This window comes from Gallus gallus, chromosome 11, assembly GCF_016699485.2.
Source record: "Gallus gallus isolate bGalGal1 chromosome 11, bGalGal1.mat.broiler.GRCg7b, whole genome shotgun sequence".
NCBI lineage: Eukaryota > Metazoa > Chordata > Aves > Galliformes > Phasianidae > Gallus > Gallus gallus.
The window spans coordinates 16,482,353-16,501,783 of record NC_052542.1 but is presented as its reverse complement, the minus strand read 5'-3'; the positions used below and the strand labels follow the sequence as shown (position 1 = coordinate 16,501,783).

The 19,431-nt window shown below is 45.3% G+C and overlaps 1 protein-coding gene across 11 annotated transcripts; it reads right to left on the bottom strand.

Annotated features, from left to right (window-relative positions):
* Positions 1-1,681: 1,681 nt before the first annotated feature.
* Positions 1,682-19,378, bottom strand: KLHL36 (kelch like family member 36). Of its 11 annotated transcripts, none has more exons than XM_046899743.1 (7): positions 19,146-19,378; positions 18,717-18,809; positions 17,156-18,598; positions 16,574-16,679; positions 11,260-12,333; positions 10,267-10,424; positions 1,682-5,174 (listed from the first exon to the last, which is right to left on the bottom strand). In XM_046899743.1, exons 3-7 carry the CDS (start codon positions 17,221-17,223, stop codon positions 4,619-4,621), a joined length of 1,962 nt encoding a protein of 653 aa, XP_046755699.1. In that variant the 5' UTR covers positions 17,224-18,598; positions 18,717-18,809; positions 19,146-19,378; the 3' UTR covers positions 1,682-4,618. The 11 variants fall into 11 exon arrangements, with proteins under 11 accessions (XP_046755699.1, XP_040563172.1, XP_046755700.1 ...); XM_040707238.2 differs by having other exon boundaries at positions 16,601-16,682; positions 18,214-18,598; XM_046899744.1 differs by having other exon boundaries at positions 19,184-19,378.
* Positions 19,379-19,431: the final 53 nt, after the last annotated feature.

Here is a 19,431-nt window from a genome sequence, read left to right as displayed (position 1 = left end):
GACTTTGTCTGGAGACAATGCAAAGCTGTAAGTTCATGAAGCCATAGCTAGCTTCTCAGTATTACATCCATGGGAACTGAATTGTTACAAGAAACAAACAAAAGAAAGAAAGATTTGTCATACAACCTTTTTTTTTTTCCCCCCATAGAAAACGTGTGAGCAATGAGTTAAGACAAATTAGCAAGCTAAGAATCACAATTAGAATCTGCAAAGTTGGATTTTTATTCTGCAAGGTAGATTGTTTCTATGAAAGAATACTAAGTGTTAAATTATTTCTCTACATTCTCTAGACCTGAGACCCTTTTTGCTACCACTCAATAATACTGAATCCCAAACAGCAGGTAAAATACACCAGTACTTGGAAAAAAAAAAAACCAAAACCATCTGATCTCTTAGAGAGAAAAGACACTTAGGCATATTTTTCTCAATGTAAGATTTCAGCCTGAAAACAAAAATATTTCATACTTCTTTCTCAAGCTTTCAAAACAACTGCATCTCACAACATGGCGTAATTTTTCCTCAGGGTATCCCAAGAGATTTTTGTTATCTAACGTTAGCACTGTTATCTAACAGGCAGCAGCTCCCTGACACACTGATGCCAAGATGCATGTGTGGTGGAAGTGTGGGAAGAGAGAAACAGAGGGTTTTGGTAGCTGTTTTGTGTCAGGTAGAATGAGCTTTCATCAGAATTTGGCAACGGGAACCTTCTTTAAAATGAGGTAAAGCAGCAGTTATTATCCCCCAGAGCAGGAAGAAAGCTGTGCTTCCTGACAAGAAATGTTGTACAAAATGTATGTGTGAAGGCTGTGGAATGTTGAGGTGCCGGAGCCAGGCTGATCCTGTAAGAGCTGTAGGATGTTGCCTCTGCTCTGCCCATCCTACGTATGCACAGAGGGCTGCTTGGACTATGAGAATCAAAGCAGACATTCATTCATACATATTCTCCATTTCATTTGTGCAAAATTGCAGTGCACCGATTTCACAAAGCAGATCAGCACTTAGGGCCACAAGTTATTTTAAAGCATGATGTGCTTTTAGTTAACAGGCTCCAACCACTTCCCAAGTGATGCTGAGCCAGGTCCAGGCAAACAACATCCACAATGAAGGGGCACCCTGCCAGGCTCTGCTTTTAGCACTGCAGGCTGCCCTGGGTCTGGCAGGTGCAAATGGTGATGAAATTTACAGCAACAACAGGTAGGATACCCTAGTGACCTCTAATAGTATCAAGGACATCACATACTCATTTATAGCCTTTATTTATTTTGAAAAGAGGATAAATGGACCAGGACAACTAAAGCTTATTTTGAGGAGAACCGAGGTTATATTCTGCCTACGCAATTAAGTTTCATGTTATGAAGTCATAAATGTGTTGACCTACTCCTCACTAAATGCTGTCTTTGGAAGCACCATAAAATGGATTGGGCTTTTTTTTGTAAGCATTGCAAAAGATGCAGAAACTAATTTCTGACTGCCTGGTTTGGAGCATGATGCAGAAAAGGTGGATTAGCCAAGGAATTTACATTTCTACTTCCAATTGCTATATTTAGCTCCTGCCTACTGAAATGTTTCCATCATTATCAATGCCACTTAAAATAATTACTCAAATATTTACAAGTTTACTTGTTTCCAAGTTGTCAATAAGGAAAACAGCAGTTAAATTAGTCCACAAGTCAGACAGTTATGAATACAATATTCTAAGCTGGATTTATTTTTTTCCAGACATTAATGTATTACACAAACACAATTAAATGGGTGGGAGGGCAGAGGAAATATAGGAACAAGCAGCCCATTAACAAAAACAAAAGCAAGTCCTTGACATTTCTTCTGTACTTGCACATGAAAATGTCCCATAAAGTTAAGCAGCTCTCAGTCAACATAGCTAGGATTTTAGATATATATATAAAAAAAATCCTCACAACTCATTAATGTTTGTCATAACCAAATTTTAATTAGTTTTAGAATTAAAAAAAAGATTACTTCATGCAGCAGTGTACAAAGGCTTTAAAACAAATCCATTAATGCAAATGAGATTAACTACTTTTTTTTTCTTTTTTTCTCTTTTAAACAAATAAGAAAAGCAAAACCTCAAGGAGTTTCCAAAAAGTCATTTAAGCTACTTTTCCTCAGTCATTTTTGAGCACCTAAGAAGACACCTGTCACCTCCTTGCACTCCAGAAGTTCATTCAGAAGTACATCTTTCAATACAAAGAAGTTCTTGTAATATAACTAAGAGCTCTCTAAATTACAAGAGCTTCAAATGACATTAAGTGCAAAAATGTTTTCTTAGTGTTTTCCAATTAATGAGGTAAACAGTTGCTAAAAAAAAACCCAAAGCCCAACCAACTAACCAAAAACAACCAACAAAAATCCCACGAACAAAAACCAGGGAGTGTGGCAGGATAGTAGCAGGATATCAGCTCTGTGTACACCGGATGGAAAGAAAAAGGCAAATCTGAAATACACAGTTATGGTGCACAGGAATTATGTGAAAGGAGGACTGAGGAGGAAAAAACAAACAACAAACAAACAAAAAAACCAACACTAATCAATACTTCCCCAGCAGAATTTTAAACCAAACCACTCAGCAGATCCCCAATGGCTGAAAATAAAATGTGTTTATTAGTATATCTGGTGAGCTGGACTATCAGTGAAGAGGCCGTACAATGGTTACAATTATAGCTGACTGTCTAACAATGCTGAGAATGTAAATGCTGCTCTGACAGCTGCATCGCATCCCAACCAACTACACAAAGACTAAAAGATCCATCCAGTTATGAGTTCTCGATGGCAGCGACGGGGCCACAATTACAGAGCAGTAGCTCCTAGACTAATATATTAAATGGCAAACAAGACTGAGTTAGCAAAATGCGTTATAAAAAGTATAAAAGTTTTTAAAAAGTTTCTAAAAACTTACTCTTTTGGGAAGGAGAAATATTAATCTGTGGCCTGGCATTATAACAATAACTAAAGCGGTTGTATCAGATTGCTGGTGATCAACTCCTTGCAAATCAGAGGTGCATTTGTAAAATGCCCCGGGGTAAATGCCTGAAAGCTGGCCAGACAGTCGGGGAATTTTATTATCTGCAGCACAATCAGCTGTGTTTGTAGAGGGTGAACTAACACTTGGGTCAGAAATCTCTTTACTTGGTATGCAGAGAACAGCGTGAGACAGAGGACCAAACAGACAATTTTCAGTTCAGTCTTACTGTCTGGATCCCGAATGCAGTCCTGAGCATATTTTAGGTTTCTTTCTATGGGACCTGCCTTGCTGGGGAAGGTGTTCTTCTGTAAGCCTGATGAAACGTGGCTTGGAATTCTAACAAAACCTATCAGAAAAGGCAATTCTCAGGAAAAGCCAGTTTGAATTTGAAAGACAAGGAAAGCATGAGCTGTTAGCTAAGGTAAAAAAATCAAGTTTCTCTTCCTCAGGATTAACAAACCCCAGTTCATCATCCCGGTTAGTCTGCTGTTTGACAGAAGACAAATCCAGTATGGGTCCCTGCTCACACCAGCTATTGGCCGTGACCACTGCAAGCTCCATGTCAAACGAAGCAAATCCCAGCTCATACAGCCTGGCAGGGCTGGGGAAGGACACGCTCTTGCTTCACGCTCGTCTACAGAATCCTTCTGTCATTTCCCCACTCCTTGGAACCCTATCCAAGAATCCCCAAACTCATGGTGAACTCTTCCAGTTCCAACTGCTTTAAAGCTCAATGAAAACTCTACAGTTTCCATCCAAATCCTCAAATATTTTTTCTACCGCTTTAATAGCTCTTTTTCCTTGTTGCAGGGCATATTTTAAAGCCTAAGAAAAGCTTGCTCTCATATCTAGATAGGGAAAACGTTGCAACAAGGGGTGCAGAATTCCTATCACCTTCCCCAGATTTCAGAGTTCACAATGCTATCAATCCAAGCCCAAGTCAGCCCCCATCTATTCTTTGGCCACACAATAAGGCCTTCTTAATCTAAAGAGTACAGTGGAGTTACTTGCTCTTCAATCTGATCTGACCTGCATTCACCTAAAGAGATACTTTCTTTGAATGCTCAAATGTTCCAGAAATCTGATACTTATAACTCAAAAATGTACTGTAAATGAAATCTAATGTTACAAAAAACAAAAACAAACAAAAAAAGCCCCCAAGTTTTACAACACTGAAGACCCATTTCATTTTCTTCTTAGCAGTAGCTTCTGAGCTCCTTTAAATTGCTCTGTAACTTCAAACTCATCACTTTCTACTCTGCCTCTCACCTTTGTCACTATAATCCCAGCCAAAGATTCAACCTCGTTTTAAAAATGTCGGCATAATAGGATATGTGTGGAAATGCCAAGAACCACAGGTGACAAAGATTAATCCTCAACATTCAGAAGATCAGCATAACCTCTCTTGCCACATCACCCCTTATAGAGTAGGAGAATTTTTGGATTTTTTTCTTGTTTTTTTTTTTTTTTTTTTTTTTACCTTAAATGTGAGCTTAATCCAAAAAACACATTCAACTGTACGTTTGTGAGGCTTCAGAAGATACCTTTTTCCCCCTATTTAAAAAGAAAAATAAAGAATCAAGGTTAGAAAGAAATGATAAATACAAGGGTCTTTGGGAGTCCACCATTAAAGGGTGGTCATCTTCCTCGATCTTGATGTTTTTTTGTTTTTGTCTTTTTCTTTTTGTCCTCTGTTTTGGGTTTCAATGCACAGACGCATGCAGACACACCAGCAATCGCTTTGGGTAAATCAGTTCCTTTGTACCACTTATTTTTCTCCTTATCATAAACTTGGACTGTTTTGGAGAAGACCGTTTCTTCCCAGCTGTAGCCTCCAAGTATATAAATTTTGCCTTCCCAGACAGCCACCCCTGACTCACTGTTAGCTTGCAGCAGAGGAGCAACTCTGGTCCACTGGTTACATTGAGGGCTGTACGACTCCACGCTCAGAATGTCGAAACGAGCCATGGTTTCTATGTTGTCATCGCTGCCACCAATTGAATAGATATTGTCCTGTAAGGTACACATGCTGTGCCACCCCCGGGCAGTGATCATCGGTCTCTTCTCCTCCCAAACATCTGTGCGGTAATCATAACATAACAGGTTTTTTCTGTACGGGCCAATCTGGTAATCATGGCCACCTGAAATGTACACAAATTCCTTGTAGACTGTTCCAGCATGGCCGTAAGTAAACCTAGGACAGGCAAACAGAAACAATCCAACTTCGTACTTATGGATTTTAGCAAAATACACAAGCATTCAACAAGAACCACTACTGAAGAAAATAAACAGTAACTAAAGACAGAAGAATTCCTTTTACTTATGGTCATGATACATGCAGTGCCCTTTCCATGAGCCATTCACCTGCTGCTCTACCACTTCTACTAAACAGGCGATAACTTCTTTGGTTGCCCCAAGACAAGGCAACAAGCTTCAATCAATCACAGACCACCTTTCAAGTAAGACAAAACAAGATGATAGAAACCAACTTCATGCATGCTGTTTCCACAGGGCACAGAGAAAACCTCTCTGATCAGCTGTAATAAAGCTGCTACAAAATCAATTCTTGAGGCTTTTCTTAACTTCACACTTAGATATTTCTAACCAAACCCTTTGGAGTTCTTAGAAGATGAATGCTAAGGTGAGGGACAGCCTTGGCTTCCTTGAACATATCCTTCCTGCACATGCCTTTTTTCCCTCTTTTCTTTCCAAAAGAAGTATCTGCAGTACCAGCCATGGCAAACTGGAAGACGCATTGATAAAAAGAACCCAAACAATTTAATACTCACAAGGCTGCAGAACAACATAAACTGCATGCTGCACTCATGAGCCTCTACTACCATCCTTTGTAGTCATGGTCTCAACAACTCAACCTCTATGGCAGACAAACCCATGCTAGCATTACTTTAGCCTGGAATGCTTTTGAACTGTGCCTCAACACGCTCAAAATTCAATGTGGATAGAACCTGAAGGTGTTTTTATTTTGTAATGTAACAGTTTGTCTCAGCTACACAAGCTGTATCATAACTTCTTCCACATAAAAGTGCCAAGTGCTGTTATGCCAGGATAAAAGGTGGAATAGAAAGAAAATCCACATTTACCCTGAAAGCATGATACTTTGGAGAGAAGTTACAAGATGCTTATTATTCTGTATGCCTACCAAAGCTTCTGATCCCTGACCAGTGTCTGAATCAGATATATTAGCAAGCTCCTACTTCAAGAAACAGAACAACCATTGACATACTTGGCCTAAGAATGCTGAGTGACCAGGACAGACGCCACAGCTAACAAGGGCTGATCACCTTCAGAACGATACTGCCTCTTAGCTATGCAGAAAAAAAGGACAGGACTAAGGTGTTATGCAAAAAGACAGCTCAAAAATGCCACAGCTCACAACCTGTCTAACTGTGGAAGAATAACATTCATGCTTGGGATGTCTATTCGACATACAATTCCCAGAGCGCACACATTCCTGCTTTCACACCTGCCAGAAATGCTGTGGCAGGTGTAATGTAGATAGATGCATCTCTACCTTGTGTGTGGTCTCTTAGGGACAAGAACTGGGAGCATAAGACTCCAGTGGCATAGAATATCACGTTGTTGTAGATGTTTCTCTATGTACACAGGGATGGGTCTTAAAAGGTAGAGTATCTATCTAGGAAATAAGGATGGACATCATTTGGGAAAAAAAAATAGAACACCATAAGTTAAGAAAACATTCGGTGACATTCAGAGAAGTGGGATGTTTTCCTACAGTACCAAGGGGAATTCTATGCAAATAAGAAATAGGCACTCCACGCTCAAGCGCATGCAGGCAGTCTAGCATGGACAGATACAAAAAAATCACTTCTGCTTTCCTTTTTGCTTCCATCAATGGGCACGTCCAGTGAACTGCAATAGCTAAGACAGTAATTTGAAAAAGGCAATCATATATGAAGCATAAAATTGGCCATCAATTTGTTGTTTTCCAGTATAGGGAAATTACCTGTTGAAATAGCTTAGAGGTGTTTCACTTAGCCTGACATATGAAAAGATCGTTCAAATTTGTACATAAACAGCTTTACACTAATAGAAACTGCATGAAACCTAATGCACAAATTGAAAACAATCAACAAGAGTCCTTTCTAAAAGCCATGTGGTTTCAACAGCAGTATTTCTAAGTGTGCAGCAGAACAATAGACTTCAGTACCATGGGTCCAGACATCCCCTGACAGAAAGCAGTGAGTATTTTGGCAGCACCATCTATAAGAGTATCCAGAAAAAGATAAAGACATTAAGGAGAAAGAAATTTCAATTCAGAACATCTATCAGAGCCAGCTGCCAATTTTGAATCTTTCCCAGACATAATGCTGCAAAAATTACAGCTTCTGTCACAGTAACACCATTTGGTGAGCACTATCTACAATTTATGTTCTTCAGCAGAAGAAACCCCACGCATTTGGCCTAAGTTGATACAGCTTTGGGAATCCCCTACTCCAAGCAAAGTCCTGGCGAGCTGTGGTTGCTTGGAATCTTGATGTCCACCTGCTGCAACCATGCAAGATTACTCACAAGGCAACTAGTAGAACAGACACCATCATTTATTAACCTGTTCCAACACATTTCCTCACACAAATGCTTTCAGTTGTGCTGCCAAACTTTAACCTAGAGCCACTCAATTAATTTCACCGATGTCTACAGCAGACTTTTTCAAAGTCTATTCAAAACGAGAACACGTTGCACAAACCTCTGCTCTGCCAAACTCGTCAGTCACTGCTGATCCCTCGTGGGCTAGAAACTATGTCAGCAACTGCTTCCAAAGAGCTTGTGAAAGTGGATAAAAAATAGAGGACCTCTCCTAAGAATGGGAAAGATATCCCACAGCCCAGGACCCTAATGAGATTCAGGAAACATTCACTTGAAACAGACTTAGGTGTCACTCGTAGCAGACTTGGACAAGGTCCATCATTTAGGTAGCGTGGCTAATGTTTTCCACGTTAAGCATCTGCCTCAAGATGCTGTGCTTTCCTCTCCAGTAAGACAGCATTACTTTAGTCAAAACAGCTTCACTCCTTCCAAGGACATGGTTAGGGAAAACAACATGTTGTTTTGACCATGTTGGCATGGTAAAGGGGGGGGGGGGAATATGAAGAAGAAAAGAGCCTGAAAAGTCTTCCTTTGAGAAGCGCTGCTGTTCCTGCACACAGTAAGATGGATGTAAGATTTGGCAGTGGAGGCCTGTGTACCAAGGATGCAATCTCTGCTATGGCAAGCTATAACTCTCCCAAGAAGAAAAAAAATAATCACAAAAACAAACAAACAAAAACCCCTATATTTTATGTATGTTCAGAGTAGAATCTTTGACAAATATAACTTCTGAGTGTCCAGCATCACACAGCTCAAAGCAAACTATGTAAGCCAATACTCTAGAATGATTTAACATGAGCCCTTCACTCCAGCAACTGCCTGGAAGACGATTCCTCTTCTGAGAGCAGAGACAACACCAGAGCCGTGGGCAGGGTGCCTGCTTCTGCTGGCCTAAGAGGACAAAAACCTGCAGATGTTCTCTTCAGAGGGAAGATGATGGAAGAACACAGGAAACAAAAAGGCTGTGCAGAGACAAATCTCTCATCCTTCCAGTGCTGTCAGCAAACACATCTGAAGCACATCAGCAAAGGACTGCCCAGAACCCTTCCTGCAGGCCTCCACAACTGCCAGTCACACCTCTCCTCAAGCTCCAGCAACATTTGTTTTGTCCCTCCACTACGAAATGCATCTTTGTGTTGTTCACCTCTATACTGACTTTGCCTTCTGCAGCCTGCATGAAGGAGTAGGACAGAGCAGGCAGGAGAAAACACAGAACTTCTTTGGGATGCAGCAATAACTTAAAATATTTGTAGTACTACAGCCTAAATCTGCAGTTTATCAACCAGCTAAGTCAGTATAAGTGGGATCTCTCCCATGAGGGGAACTTTTGCTTAGGCAATCTAAAATAAAAAAAGCCAAACCAAACCAAAGTTCACTTTTAAATGCCGCAACTGCAAAATTCTCAGAGCCAACACAGAGGTACTGGTAGGAACACCAGACAATACTGCCTCTTTTCAGACAGCTTACAGCCTACTCGCCTTAAACTAACCATGCAAGATTCCCTGAGACCATCTAAATGGTGAGAAAAACATACCCATGCCTGTTCCAAACTAAGTATTATTCCAGCAACATAAAATGCATTCAGGTCACGTCCACATTTCATTGAAAATGTTACAAAAAAAGCTGTGCTACAATGTCTGTGAGATGTTACTGCGATCACACAGGTCATCCCGATTACCAGAAGGGCTTAGGCACTAAAGATACTCTCATGAGAAGCCTCTCAGGAAAGGCTGTGGTGTTCAGCCTCAACTACCAGATCTGCCAGTGTGAGCAGAAACAGAAAAAGCATCCTGCTTCTTAAAGGCACTCAAGCCCAGCTGTTAGCTTGGATCAGACTTGCTTTGCAGCATCTGCTCAAAAGAGAACTGGTCAGCAGGCTTCTGTGCCTCCAGTGGCTGCCAATGGCTCTGCAACAAGGGGAATAAGGGAAAAAAAAACAAACTCTAAGTGATTCTAAGAAAGAAGTACTGCAGGTTGCAGACATCATGAAAATACCATCCATACAGCCAACACCCTCATAACTTTCAAGACTGAAATACTACAAAACCTGAACTGTTTGCAAATGAAACGCTATCGTATCACACAAACGTTGATTCAATATCCTGAGCTGGTGTTACTTACACTAAGAGTTGCAGTACTAAAGCCTCCCAAAAGCAAAACAGCTAAGTTTGTAACTCTGCACGCATGTGGGAGGGGTCACACCTGCTGGAGTTATCTGGTATTTGAAATATAGGTAAATGTGGTTCATTTGCAGCAGCCAATCTACACAGCCAGAAACACCTTACAGGACAACCACCACTCCAAAGAGACAAAGGCCAAATGAACTACACAAGGCTTCAATCAACATCTAATCAGTGCCTCTGAAACAAACTCAACTCCAAGAGACCTCGGGAAAAATGCTTCAAGAACATTAAAGCAAAATTACAAGGTCTCCTTCCTTTTGTCCTTCAGATGTTCCTCAGGACAGAAACTGAAAGCACACACTGCCTGGAAGAGATGGTTGCTCAAATAACACATGCTGATAGAGTTTGTTACTTGCAAGAACATGCTGGTCATATTGCCCCTTGTTTCCCTTCTAAGGATAGCCATTCATCATGTACAATCACGTAAGCTCCCTCTATTCTTCAAATACAGGACAGCTTTCCAAATATCTCTGTTACCTCGGCAAGCCTGCTATATAGGACCATGAATCCTTTTGAGGACTATAGGTCTCCACTGAAGAAAGAGCCCCATTTTCATTCCTGCCACCAACAGCTACCAACATGTCAGTTATAGCTCCCAGGTAGAAATCCACACGACGTTGTCTCATGGAGGCAACCTGCCAAGAAATAACATGTTGACATCTTCAAACACATAGTAAGCAAGCTGACAATGTATATTCCTGCCTGGGGATAATTGCTTCTTCCCTTTTATTCGAGAAGCTACTATTTTTTATCCATTATATTCATAAAATACTTGTAGTTCTTCCTGCAGGAGCATGTTACCTTGCACTTCTTTACAGAACAGGAGACAACAGGAGACACGAGCTCACTCTGTAAATGTTTCAGTTTTACATGGATGACCTTCCCAAACTCTACAAGTACATTGGAAGCACTCAAAAAAAAAACCCCAACTGAACCTCACAGGATGATTGCTTCAAAACGTAGGAATAATATAATATTTTACAGATCCTGCACTGGCTGCAGGGTTTTATGGCAGGACTGTAAGAGAAGAAGTCATTCTAAGGCAGCACAGAAACATTTGGCAAACATCAGAGATGTTTTCCTTTTGCATCAGACCCATCTCTTGTTTAGTTACATGTGCTACTGCTCGGAAAAGATGAGCTATGCAATCACCTCTAAGTCTATTTCAGCATTGTTCCCAAAGGTTACCTAAAGAGTTGCAGGTGGATACTGACCAGGAATTCTACTGCTTAGATGCCCAGTTCCCAAGTGAAGTTGAAAATATGCATGCAGCGGAAGAGTTCAGGGTAGAATTTAAACATTCCCACCAAGGATTCCAGTAGCTGTTTCTCCACTAAAATAACTCATTTTTCCATTTCCAAGTGCTGGCACATTAGCTGTTTTAACACACCCGTTCCTTCCACCAAAAAGATGAAAACACTCTCAACATTAAGAACTTCATACAGAGAAATAATACAGCTTAAGCCTCACCTTTATCCACTGGTTACAGCGGGGATCATACCTATATAGAAGATTTGAAGCTGCATCCCCTCCGTTGTCTCTTGAAAAGCTGCCTCCAGCTATGAAGATAAAGCCCCCCAAGACTGCAACACAGTGGTGACTTCGTCTGGCTGGGAGAGGGGTCTCTGCTACCCACTGCCCCTTTCTGACATCCAAGAAACAAGTATCATCACTCAGTTCTAGGCACCGTTCGGAAACCTCCCCCCCAACAAAGAGGAGCCTTTCCTCACAGGTTCGCAGAGCTGTCCGCTTGTTTTGCAGCACTGGCTGAGCAGTGACGTTGTTATGGTAGTTCACTGCTTCTTCTATGAAGCCCTCACAGTTTGCTTCTTTGGGAAGAAGAGAGCACACAGCAGGCTTGACTCGATGGAGGAGATCACTTTTAGGTATCAAGGGAAAGTGAATGTTATCCAAAACCTGGTAAGCCTCATTCTCCCTTTCTGGGTACTGGGTGAGCCACTGCAAGGCAGCCTGCAGCAAATCATGCTCACACTCCTGCTGCACATTGCTGCTGTCCAGATACTGGCACAACTTCTGCAAGGAAATGTTCTGCAGGAAGTCTGGAGTGAAAGACAGCGTGCCAAAGTTCTGCAGGATGAAAGAATCAATGTAGGAGTCAAGGCGCTTCAGGTTGTAGATAGAGGCTAGCTCTTGCAGGTACAAATAGTTCTCCTCGCTGACTTCATTCTCAAGATACTCACAACAGAAGTCCACAACCTTCCAGATCTGCAGCAGGTGAGCTGTTTCGAGCACGTAATCAATATTGCCTCCATCCAAGGACAGCTCACTTCCATAAAGAAAGTCCACCACGGCCTTGAGACCAATGTAAGAGGCTCCAAAAAGTTCAACTTCTTTCTGATGGGCTTCTCGCATACCAATGGTGAACATAGAGTTGAAGTAGTCACTGCAAACAGCCAGGAGGTTCCGATGGGCAGGGACCCTCTGCTCATCCACAACAAGGACAATATCACAGAAGAGGCCTCGGTGCCTCTGTTCATTCAGACTCTGAAGAACCAGACTAGAGTGGTCATCCCATCTGTACACCTGGAATAAAAAAGAAGCACGTAGTATCAGGTGTGTTATCCTCATCAAGATACATTTCAGCATTTACAAAGCATTTTCCCATTAGATGTATTCACACACAAGAAAAAGTTACTTGTGTTGTACATTTATAGCAAATTCTGATTTGAAGCTGTTGGCACACGGGACATGATAAGCCCAAGTGCCTCACCTTACTTTGAATGGCCTATGCAGGCTCTTCACCACTTCCTACTATCCATTTTAGTTACAATTCACTCCTACTTCTTCCACAGTGCTGCATCTGAACACCCTCCCTGATGATTTACACAGGCATATTTTTCTGAAACTCTTCCATTCATTGTCTTCAAGATACACTGCTGACATTTCCTTTCTTTCCTGTCCCCCAAATGCCTTCTTACAGAGCTCTTCACAGCTAAGCTACTCGCTAAAGAAGGCACACATACAGCAGTATGCCAAACTTTCATTCAGCCCATGTATTGTTTGGGCTAGTGCTTACTTGACAGCTACCCCCTCCTAAGTCTTGTCAGGACTGTGCATTGGGAAGCTCGTTAGGATAAAATTCCTCTCTTTCTTTCCGTATTATTCCAGACACACACACTGCATTCTAAACTAATAGCTGTTTATTTATGTGCAAACATGCACACGCGGATAACTTATTCCCGTAAGACTACTACATGCTTCCAGAAGCAAGCTAGTTTTTGTTGTAATGAACAAGGCTAAATATTTCTCTTTTAATGAAAGTGGAAAATGCCCTCAGAACACGTCTGTTAAGTGTCCTTCTGGGCATGTTCTGCCCCCAGGCATTCTTCCCACTGCTCTGTACATGCCACGGAGCTTTGGAGGCAACCAGCATTCCCTTCCTTCTCGCATGTGCATGCTCATCGGTCTTAAGAAGAACAAAAATAGAGTTCTTTTGTCACCCCTTGAATGTCCTTCCTAACGCTTACAGAAAGAGCTAGTCCAGTGTATCAAGTGATACCACTTTGGGCTTCTTCCTTCTGAAGGAGTGGAATGCCTTATGATACAGTCAGTTACCTTACGGTCTCTCTTAATAAAAGCCAGGTTAAGTTAAAAGCAAATTCACAACTTTAATTACCAAATCCAAAACAGACAGTTGTCGAGCCTGTAAGAACACGTAAAATAAATGAAAGGAGGCAGAAAGGAAGCACGTCTTTATGTTGTACCAACATGAGTTCTGAACAGCACTGGCTGTAAGACTGGATCTTGCCCAGTTATTAATCAGCCTGCATTCCTAGAAGTGACACCTTGAAAAGGTGTCTCAGCCTTTATCTACATTGGAAATGGTCACACGTGGCCTGAGGTCTCCTCAAGCTGCCCAGGCATTCTGCCTTTCCTTTCCTAGGCTACAGATTCTCACTTTCTGCTCTGGAAATCCTAAATATCCTTGGCATTCTCTGGTTCCTAAGCAGAAATCACATGATTATTTCCATCAGGCTCAGCCATTAATGGGTTGGTTAAATCACAATGGAACAGCTTCTCTACCCACCCGGTTGAGAAAAATTCAAGTCCTAGACCAAGTTCTTTCCCCTCTACTCAAACCTTACTCTAGATACTCAGTCTGTGCACGTAATTTGGTAATCATACTTTTAAACAAGATAACCAGGACTAACATGCATAGCTCACCACTGTCCAGATACGATGGCAGCCAATCATCCAAAGCTACCACCAATTCTGGGAGCCTGACTTCCCACATCTGCCTTTTAGCAGCTGTGGTACAGCGGCAGGCAGGCTGCCCAAGATTAAACCCAAACTAATAACCAAATGTGTTGCAATAGAGAAGGTTTAGCCATGCAGCAGCATTTCCAAGCTAGACAGCAAGACATGCTTCCCTAACATGACATACACAGAAGCAGGCATCTGTAGCAAAAATGACCCTGGTCATTTACTTTCAAATTCAATTTCTGAACGCGTAGAATAGCCCTCCACATACACCTGGCAGCCTCAGCAAGAACCTGCAAGGGACATGACTGTTCCCTGAGAGCTTACACTTTCTCACCTTGAAGCTGATCCAAACAAACAAACCCAGAGTACTTGACTTTTATATAAGAATTTGCTTTTCTCATCCCCAACTGCAAAGCTTGAGAGCTACTCAGTAGTCACACTGTGATTGTTGACACTCAGGGGCAGAGGGAAGTGCAGTACACCCAAACTTTGTCTGCTTCTCTATTTAGACTTGGACTACAAGGAAGTTGTATCAGATGTTGCTTCCCAGATGGGTGCTCTTCGAGTGACAGCCAAATGGTTTCCCTTGGGTTTTGCTTATGTTCTTGTCTAAATAATGGTGGCTAAGCTCCCACAAAGCCTTCTGTTGTCATTTTGTACACACAAATACAGAGTTAAACCAACCCAAGTGATGAGGCTTCAATAACCCCAAGTTTTCTGGGCCCAAACTCTTCAATTTCCTCATACTCTTTGCCTCACCATATTCTCTGAACTTCAGATAGTAACTATGGCACAGATGACAAAGTAACTTTCAGAGAACAATAATGCTGCCAGAGAACTGCACCAGAAAAAGATATACAGGTTTTAAGCTCTAGAAAGTTTTATCTTCATTCCCCTTAGCTTGAGAAATGAAGATGCTCAAGCAGTGTTCGGGGAGTAGAGGAGGTGGGAAGAAGAATAAAGGTAGTAAAGGGCAAACCGTACATTTGCAGCAGTTATGGTGAAGGGCAGAGGACAACAGACAATAGACAACATCACCCTGTTCTGAGTCTGACTCATAGGATAAAATGATCAGATTAAACCCAAAACATATTCCCCAGTCTTTGTAAGTGGCTGATCATTTCTCTAATATTCCCTAATAGCACCACTGCGCATAACAAGATTACACCGGGCTGCAAGAGTTGCCAGAGATTCCTATTTACTTAACGAGCTGTACAGTCAGCAGCATAATCCTGACCACAAACACACACAGCAACCTGCACTGCTAAAATCCGTGCTGCCGTGTGGAACTGCTGCTACTTCAGAAACCAAGCATGAAATTACGCGTGGCACCGGAGGGACTCGGAATATATTACCACATTGCAGCTACTTCACACTTCCATTCGTACAGTGAGCAAATAACATAAGCTGAGAGCTGCACGTTTCTAAAGACAAATTTTTATGATAAATACAAACAGCTTTTTTAAGCTATTTATACCCCCCAGGACAGCTTCAGCATCATCAGCTCAGCAGAGTGACAGCTGCTGCCTAAGCAAGAAAACAAAACAATGCTGTCAACTTAACTGATTTTTAATACAATGAATTATTGGAACGTCCAGAATAAACCACGTAAATGGCAGGCAGGTCCAGCACTCAGGAAAAGATGGCATTGCTAGGGATGCATTTAAAGATCTGTCCTGTTCATCTCTTACCATTGGTTATTATAGCTTTTAGAACGTTAACTTTTTGGACTCAAAGATCTAATTGGCTTCAGATTCGAAGATCTAATTTCCTGCAGACTGTTAAAGCAGCACCAGGACTCCTGAGGGATGCAGAAGGACGTGAGATCTGTCTCATTCCAATTTGATAACACAGATCTGGGCACTGAAAATTGTAGCAGCTGTTGGCAGTGAAAGGTTCGTTGCCTGCAGCGCCTGTAACCCAGTGCCAAAACCAGAACCAAAAAGTGGCTGTCACTGCTATGAAACAGAGTGGACGCAGTAATTACTGCTGATGTTAACATCTTACAAAGCTGAGGTCATCATCTTCAGCTCACCTGAAAGGGCCTTCTGCAGATTCCCAACTGGGGCCGATGGATTATTTCAGACAGAGATCTCATACAAAGAAAATTACCTTCGCAAACCTAAGGAAACGTCCCGAGTTCAGCAGGATTTGCTGCTCGTGGGATCAATGCTCTCATCTTCTACAAAACAAAGGTGACATCTGGAAAGTAATCCTAGCTTTGCTCCTAGCTTTGATTCTGGGAGATGGATCGATAGGCAAAACTCCCAAAATAAATCTCATTCAGTGAGTGAGGCTTTGGTGCAGAGCGAGCACTGCTGTGATGGTGTGGGTTTCTTTTTTAAGGTATGAGTCACAACGAGCAGATCCCCATTTGCTGCTGCTGCTGTTTGTCTTTAACAAACCCCATTAGGGAGCAACCTGTTTCTGAAACCAAGGGCGTGTGTGCAGGCACAGCACTGCTCTCATACATCATCCTATAAGCTCAGGGTATTCGCTTCCCATCCAAGCAGTGCATGGAAAGGAGAGCCCCTCACGCTCCGTTCGGTGCCTCACTTACTGCACGCAGCACACAGCGCCAACCAACCTTCGAGGATTCGCTGATTTTGTGCGGGCGGCAAATCCTGCTCTGCCTGGTGCCCTCCATGGCGGGCTGAGCCGCGGAGCTTCTGGAACAAAGGCAGAAAGAAGCGGTCAGCAGCGCACCTCGAAGTGCTACAACGCCGTCAGACGTCGATATAATCCACCCTTCAGTGCATGTCCGTTCCTTCCTCCCTCTGTCAACGCTCACCGTGCCGACAAGTTGGGTGCGCGCCACGGGGCATAACCAGAGAGCGCCGCATGAAATACTGACCACACGGCGCTTACCCGCACTGCCCGTCCCCGCCGCAGCTGCCGGGGTACGGATCCCCTGGGAACGCCGCCCGGCTCCGGACCCCGACGCCCTCATGGGGGGCAGCCCCAGCGGCGCCGACCCCGGCCCGAGGAGCCCCGAAGGGCCCGGCGGCAGGGCGAGCCCCAGGGAGGAGCAGCCGCGCCTCCCCGCAGCCTACGAAGGGACAGCAGCGGGGGCAGCTCGGCTCGCCGGGGCCGCCGCCGCCCGCCGGGCCGACGGGAAGGGGAGGAGGAAGGCGGTAATTACCAGAGCGCGGCGCTCCCGCGGGGCAGCCCCGCTCCGCCGGCCGCCGCACAGCCGCCCCGCGCGGCCATGGCTCGCCCAGGAAATGCGGGCGGCGCTGCGGGGCCGGAGCGGGATGGGCGCCGGGATGGGCGCCGTGCGGGGCGCTCCGGGCAGGCCGGGGCCGGGAGTGGGGCGGGCAGGAGGCAGAGCCTCGGCTGCTCCGGCCCCGGGGCGGGCGGGGAGACCGCGCTGCGAGCAAATGGCGGCGGGCTGCTGCAGGGGCGGGATCCATCCCGGCCGCGGCGCCCCGGATCGCGGCGTGCAGCGCGGAGGGCGGCGTCCGCGCGACGTCAGCGCCGCTTCGGGGTCGGCGTTGCGGGATGCCGGCGGCGCTGCCGGGCGCGGATCCGGGTGTCGGTGCCCGGTGCCCCTCCGGTGCGAGGCGGCCCTGCGGCTGTTCCGCATCAGGAGTGCCGGCGCCGTGCCGCCGTGTGCCCGCATCGTTAGGGTTGGAAACGACCGCTAAGATATCCAGTCCAACCAACGGCTTCCCGCCCAGCGGGAACAGACCCGTGTGCAGAAGGTGGAAGTCTCCAAACTCCTTATCAGGGCTCGCTGAAGCCAGAAATGCGGGCATTTTCCCCTCCATGTGGGGAAACTGAGCACGGTATTTATTCCTCCGTGCATTAAAAGCGAGAAAAAAAAATATCCATGGAAACGTGTTAAAGGCAAAGAAGGGAAGGGGTCGGTCCTGTGAGGAATAACTGAACACGAGGGGTTGAACACAACCCAATGAATGCAATTGGAACATTCCAGCTCCTGGGTCAGAGCAGAGCTGACAGAGATGGAGCTTTTCTCCTTCTATGGGAAATGCCATTTCGGGCACCCACCGCTCCCCAGGAAACACGGGGAGCTGAGGAACAGCGCGGGCAGACAGGGACGGCCAGCTGGAACGCGTCCAGACAGCAGTGCCAAAGGGTGACGGATGCAGACTGAGAGAAAACAATGCTTTTTATGAGCGTGAAGGCTTTTTAAAGAAAGCAAACGTGTTCCGAAAGGAAATCGATAGGGATTCAGACCTGTTAATGTGTGGTTATATCACCATCCAGAGCCCACAGCATGGAGCGCCGCGCACCCCCATGCTGAGTCCCACACCTGTGCCGCCTTCCCAAAGGTTCCTCCGTTCCCAATGACATCACCTTCAGAGATGCACTGCAGCAATAAGCTCACGTTTGGGGCACCGACTCCACAGCAAAGCTCACGTCATTCCAGAGCGTGGAGGGAACTGCTGGCAGCACCGGGGCTTCACACTGCATGGCACTCAGTGATGCGTCCCACAGTTAACACAGATGATCTTCCCTGAGGCCTCTGGAAATGCTGAGTGGCAATGAGGTTTCTTAACTGTTCGGGCTGTCCGTTTACAGACTATGCGGGCAATACATCGATAGGAAAAACTGTAAAATTCTGTAAAAAAAAAAAAAACGTAAGCATTTTGAAAGAGATGGGATGCTTTTATCACGGAATGATGGCTTTTATTATTGGAATTGCAAAATCCAGCGTCCCGGGTTTGGTGGGTTCTCACCGACACGTGCAAGGAGTGGTTTTTAACACTCGGGTCCACAGCATCTGGCGAGGTCTATTCCAAGCTGAGGAGCGCTGCGCCAAGGACCCGTCTCTGTGGGCACAGTGCAGGCAGTCCTCACCATTGAGCCTGAAAATCGCTCTCTCTCTTTAGCGGACTGATGTACGGCTGTATTTCCAGCGCTGGGAGCGGAGCCCGGCAGGGGGAGATCGCCGCATCCGAATGGGGCTGAGCCGCGCACAGCCGCCCCGCCGCCCGCACCTGAAGCGCTGCGGCCCCGTCCCCCCGCGCGGACGGCAGCGGGCAGAGCCCGGCTCCCATCGCCCGCGGTGCGAGGCGGCTCCGGAGCGCCGGGGCGGCTGCGGCATCCCGCACGGCGCGGCGGTACTGCCGGCATCCCCCGGCACCGGCGGGCAGCCGCTCTCCTACCTGCGCACCGCGCTGCTCCGTGCCTCCCGCTCGGCTACCTGCCGTGCGCCCGGCCCGCCTCGGGGCCCCGCCGCTGCTCCATCTCGCGCGGCGCTCCTCCTTCCTTCCTCCTCCTCCTCCTCCTCCTCCTCCCTCCCGCAGGGGCTACACGGTCACCGCGGGCCGCCGACACACCGGCGGCCGCTCCGCGCATCACCGCGGCGGGCCCGAGCCCCCCTGCCCTCCGCCCGCCCAGCCCCGCATCCCCCCCCGGCTCTTGCATCACCCCCCGGGCCCCAGGAGGGGC

Excerpts from the sequence above, each read along its gene's own strand:
- KLHL36 (XM_046899746.1), bottom strand. The coding sequence starts at position 17,426 with ATGGATCCCGCCCCTGCAGCAGCCCGCCGCCATTTGCTCGCAGCGCGG. Across the intron at positions 10,425-11,259 it reads GCTGTAACCAGTGGATAAAG|GTTGCCTCCATGAGACAACG; the intron begins GTGAGGCTTAAG and ends ATTTCTTGGCAG. Across the intron at positions 5,175-10,266 it reads TATATAGCAGGCTTGCCGAG|GTTTACTTACGGCCATGCTG; the intron begins GTAACAGAGATA and ends TGCCTGTCCTAG.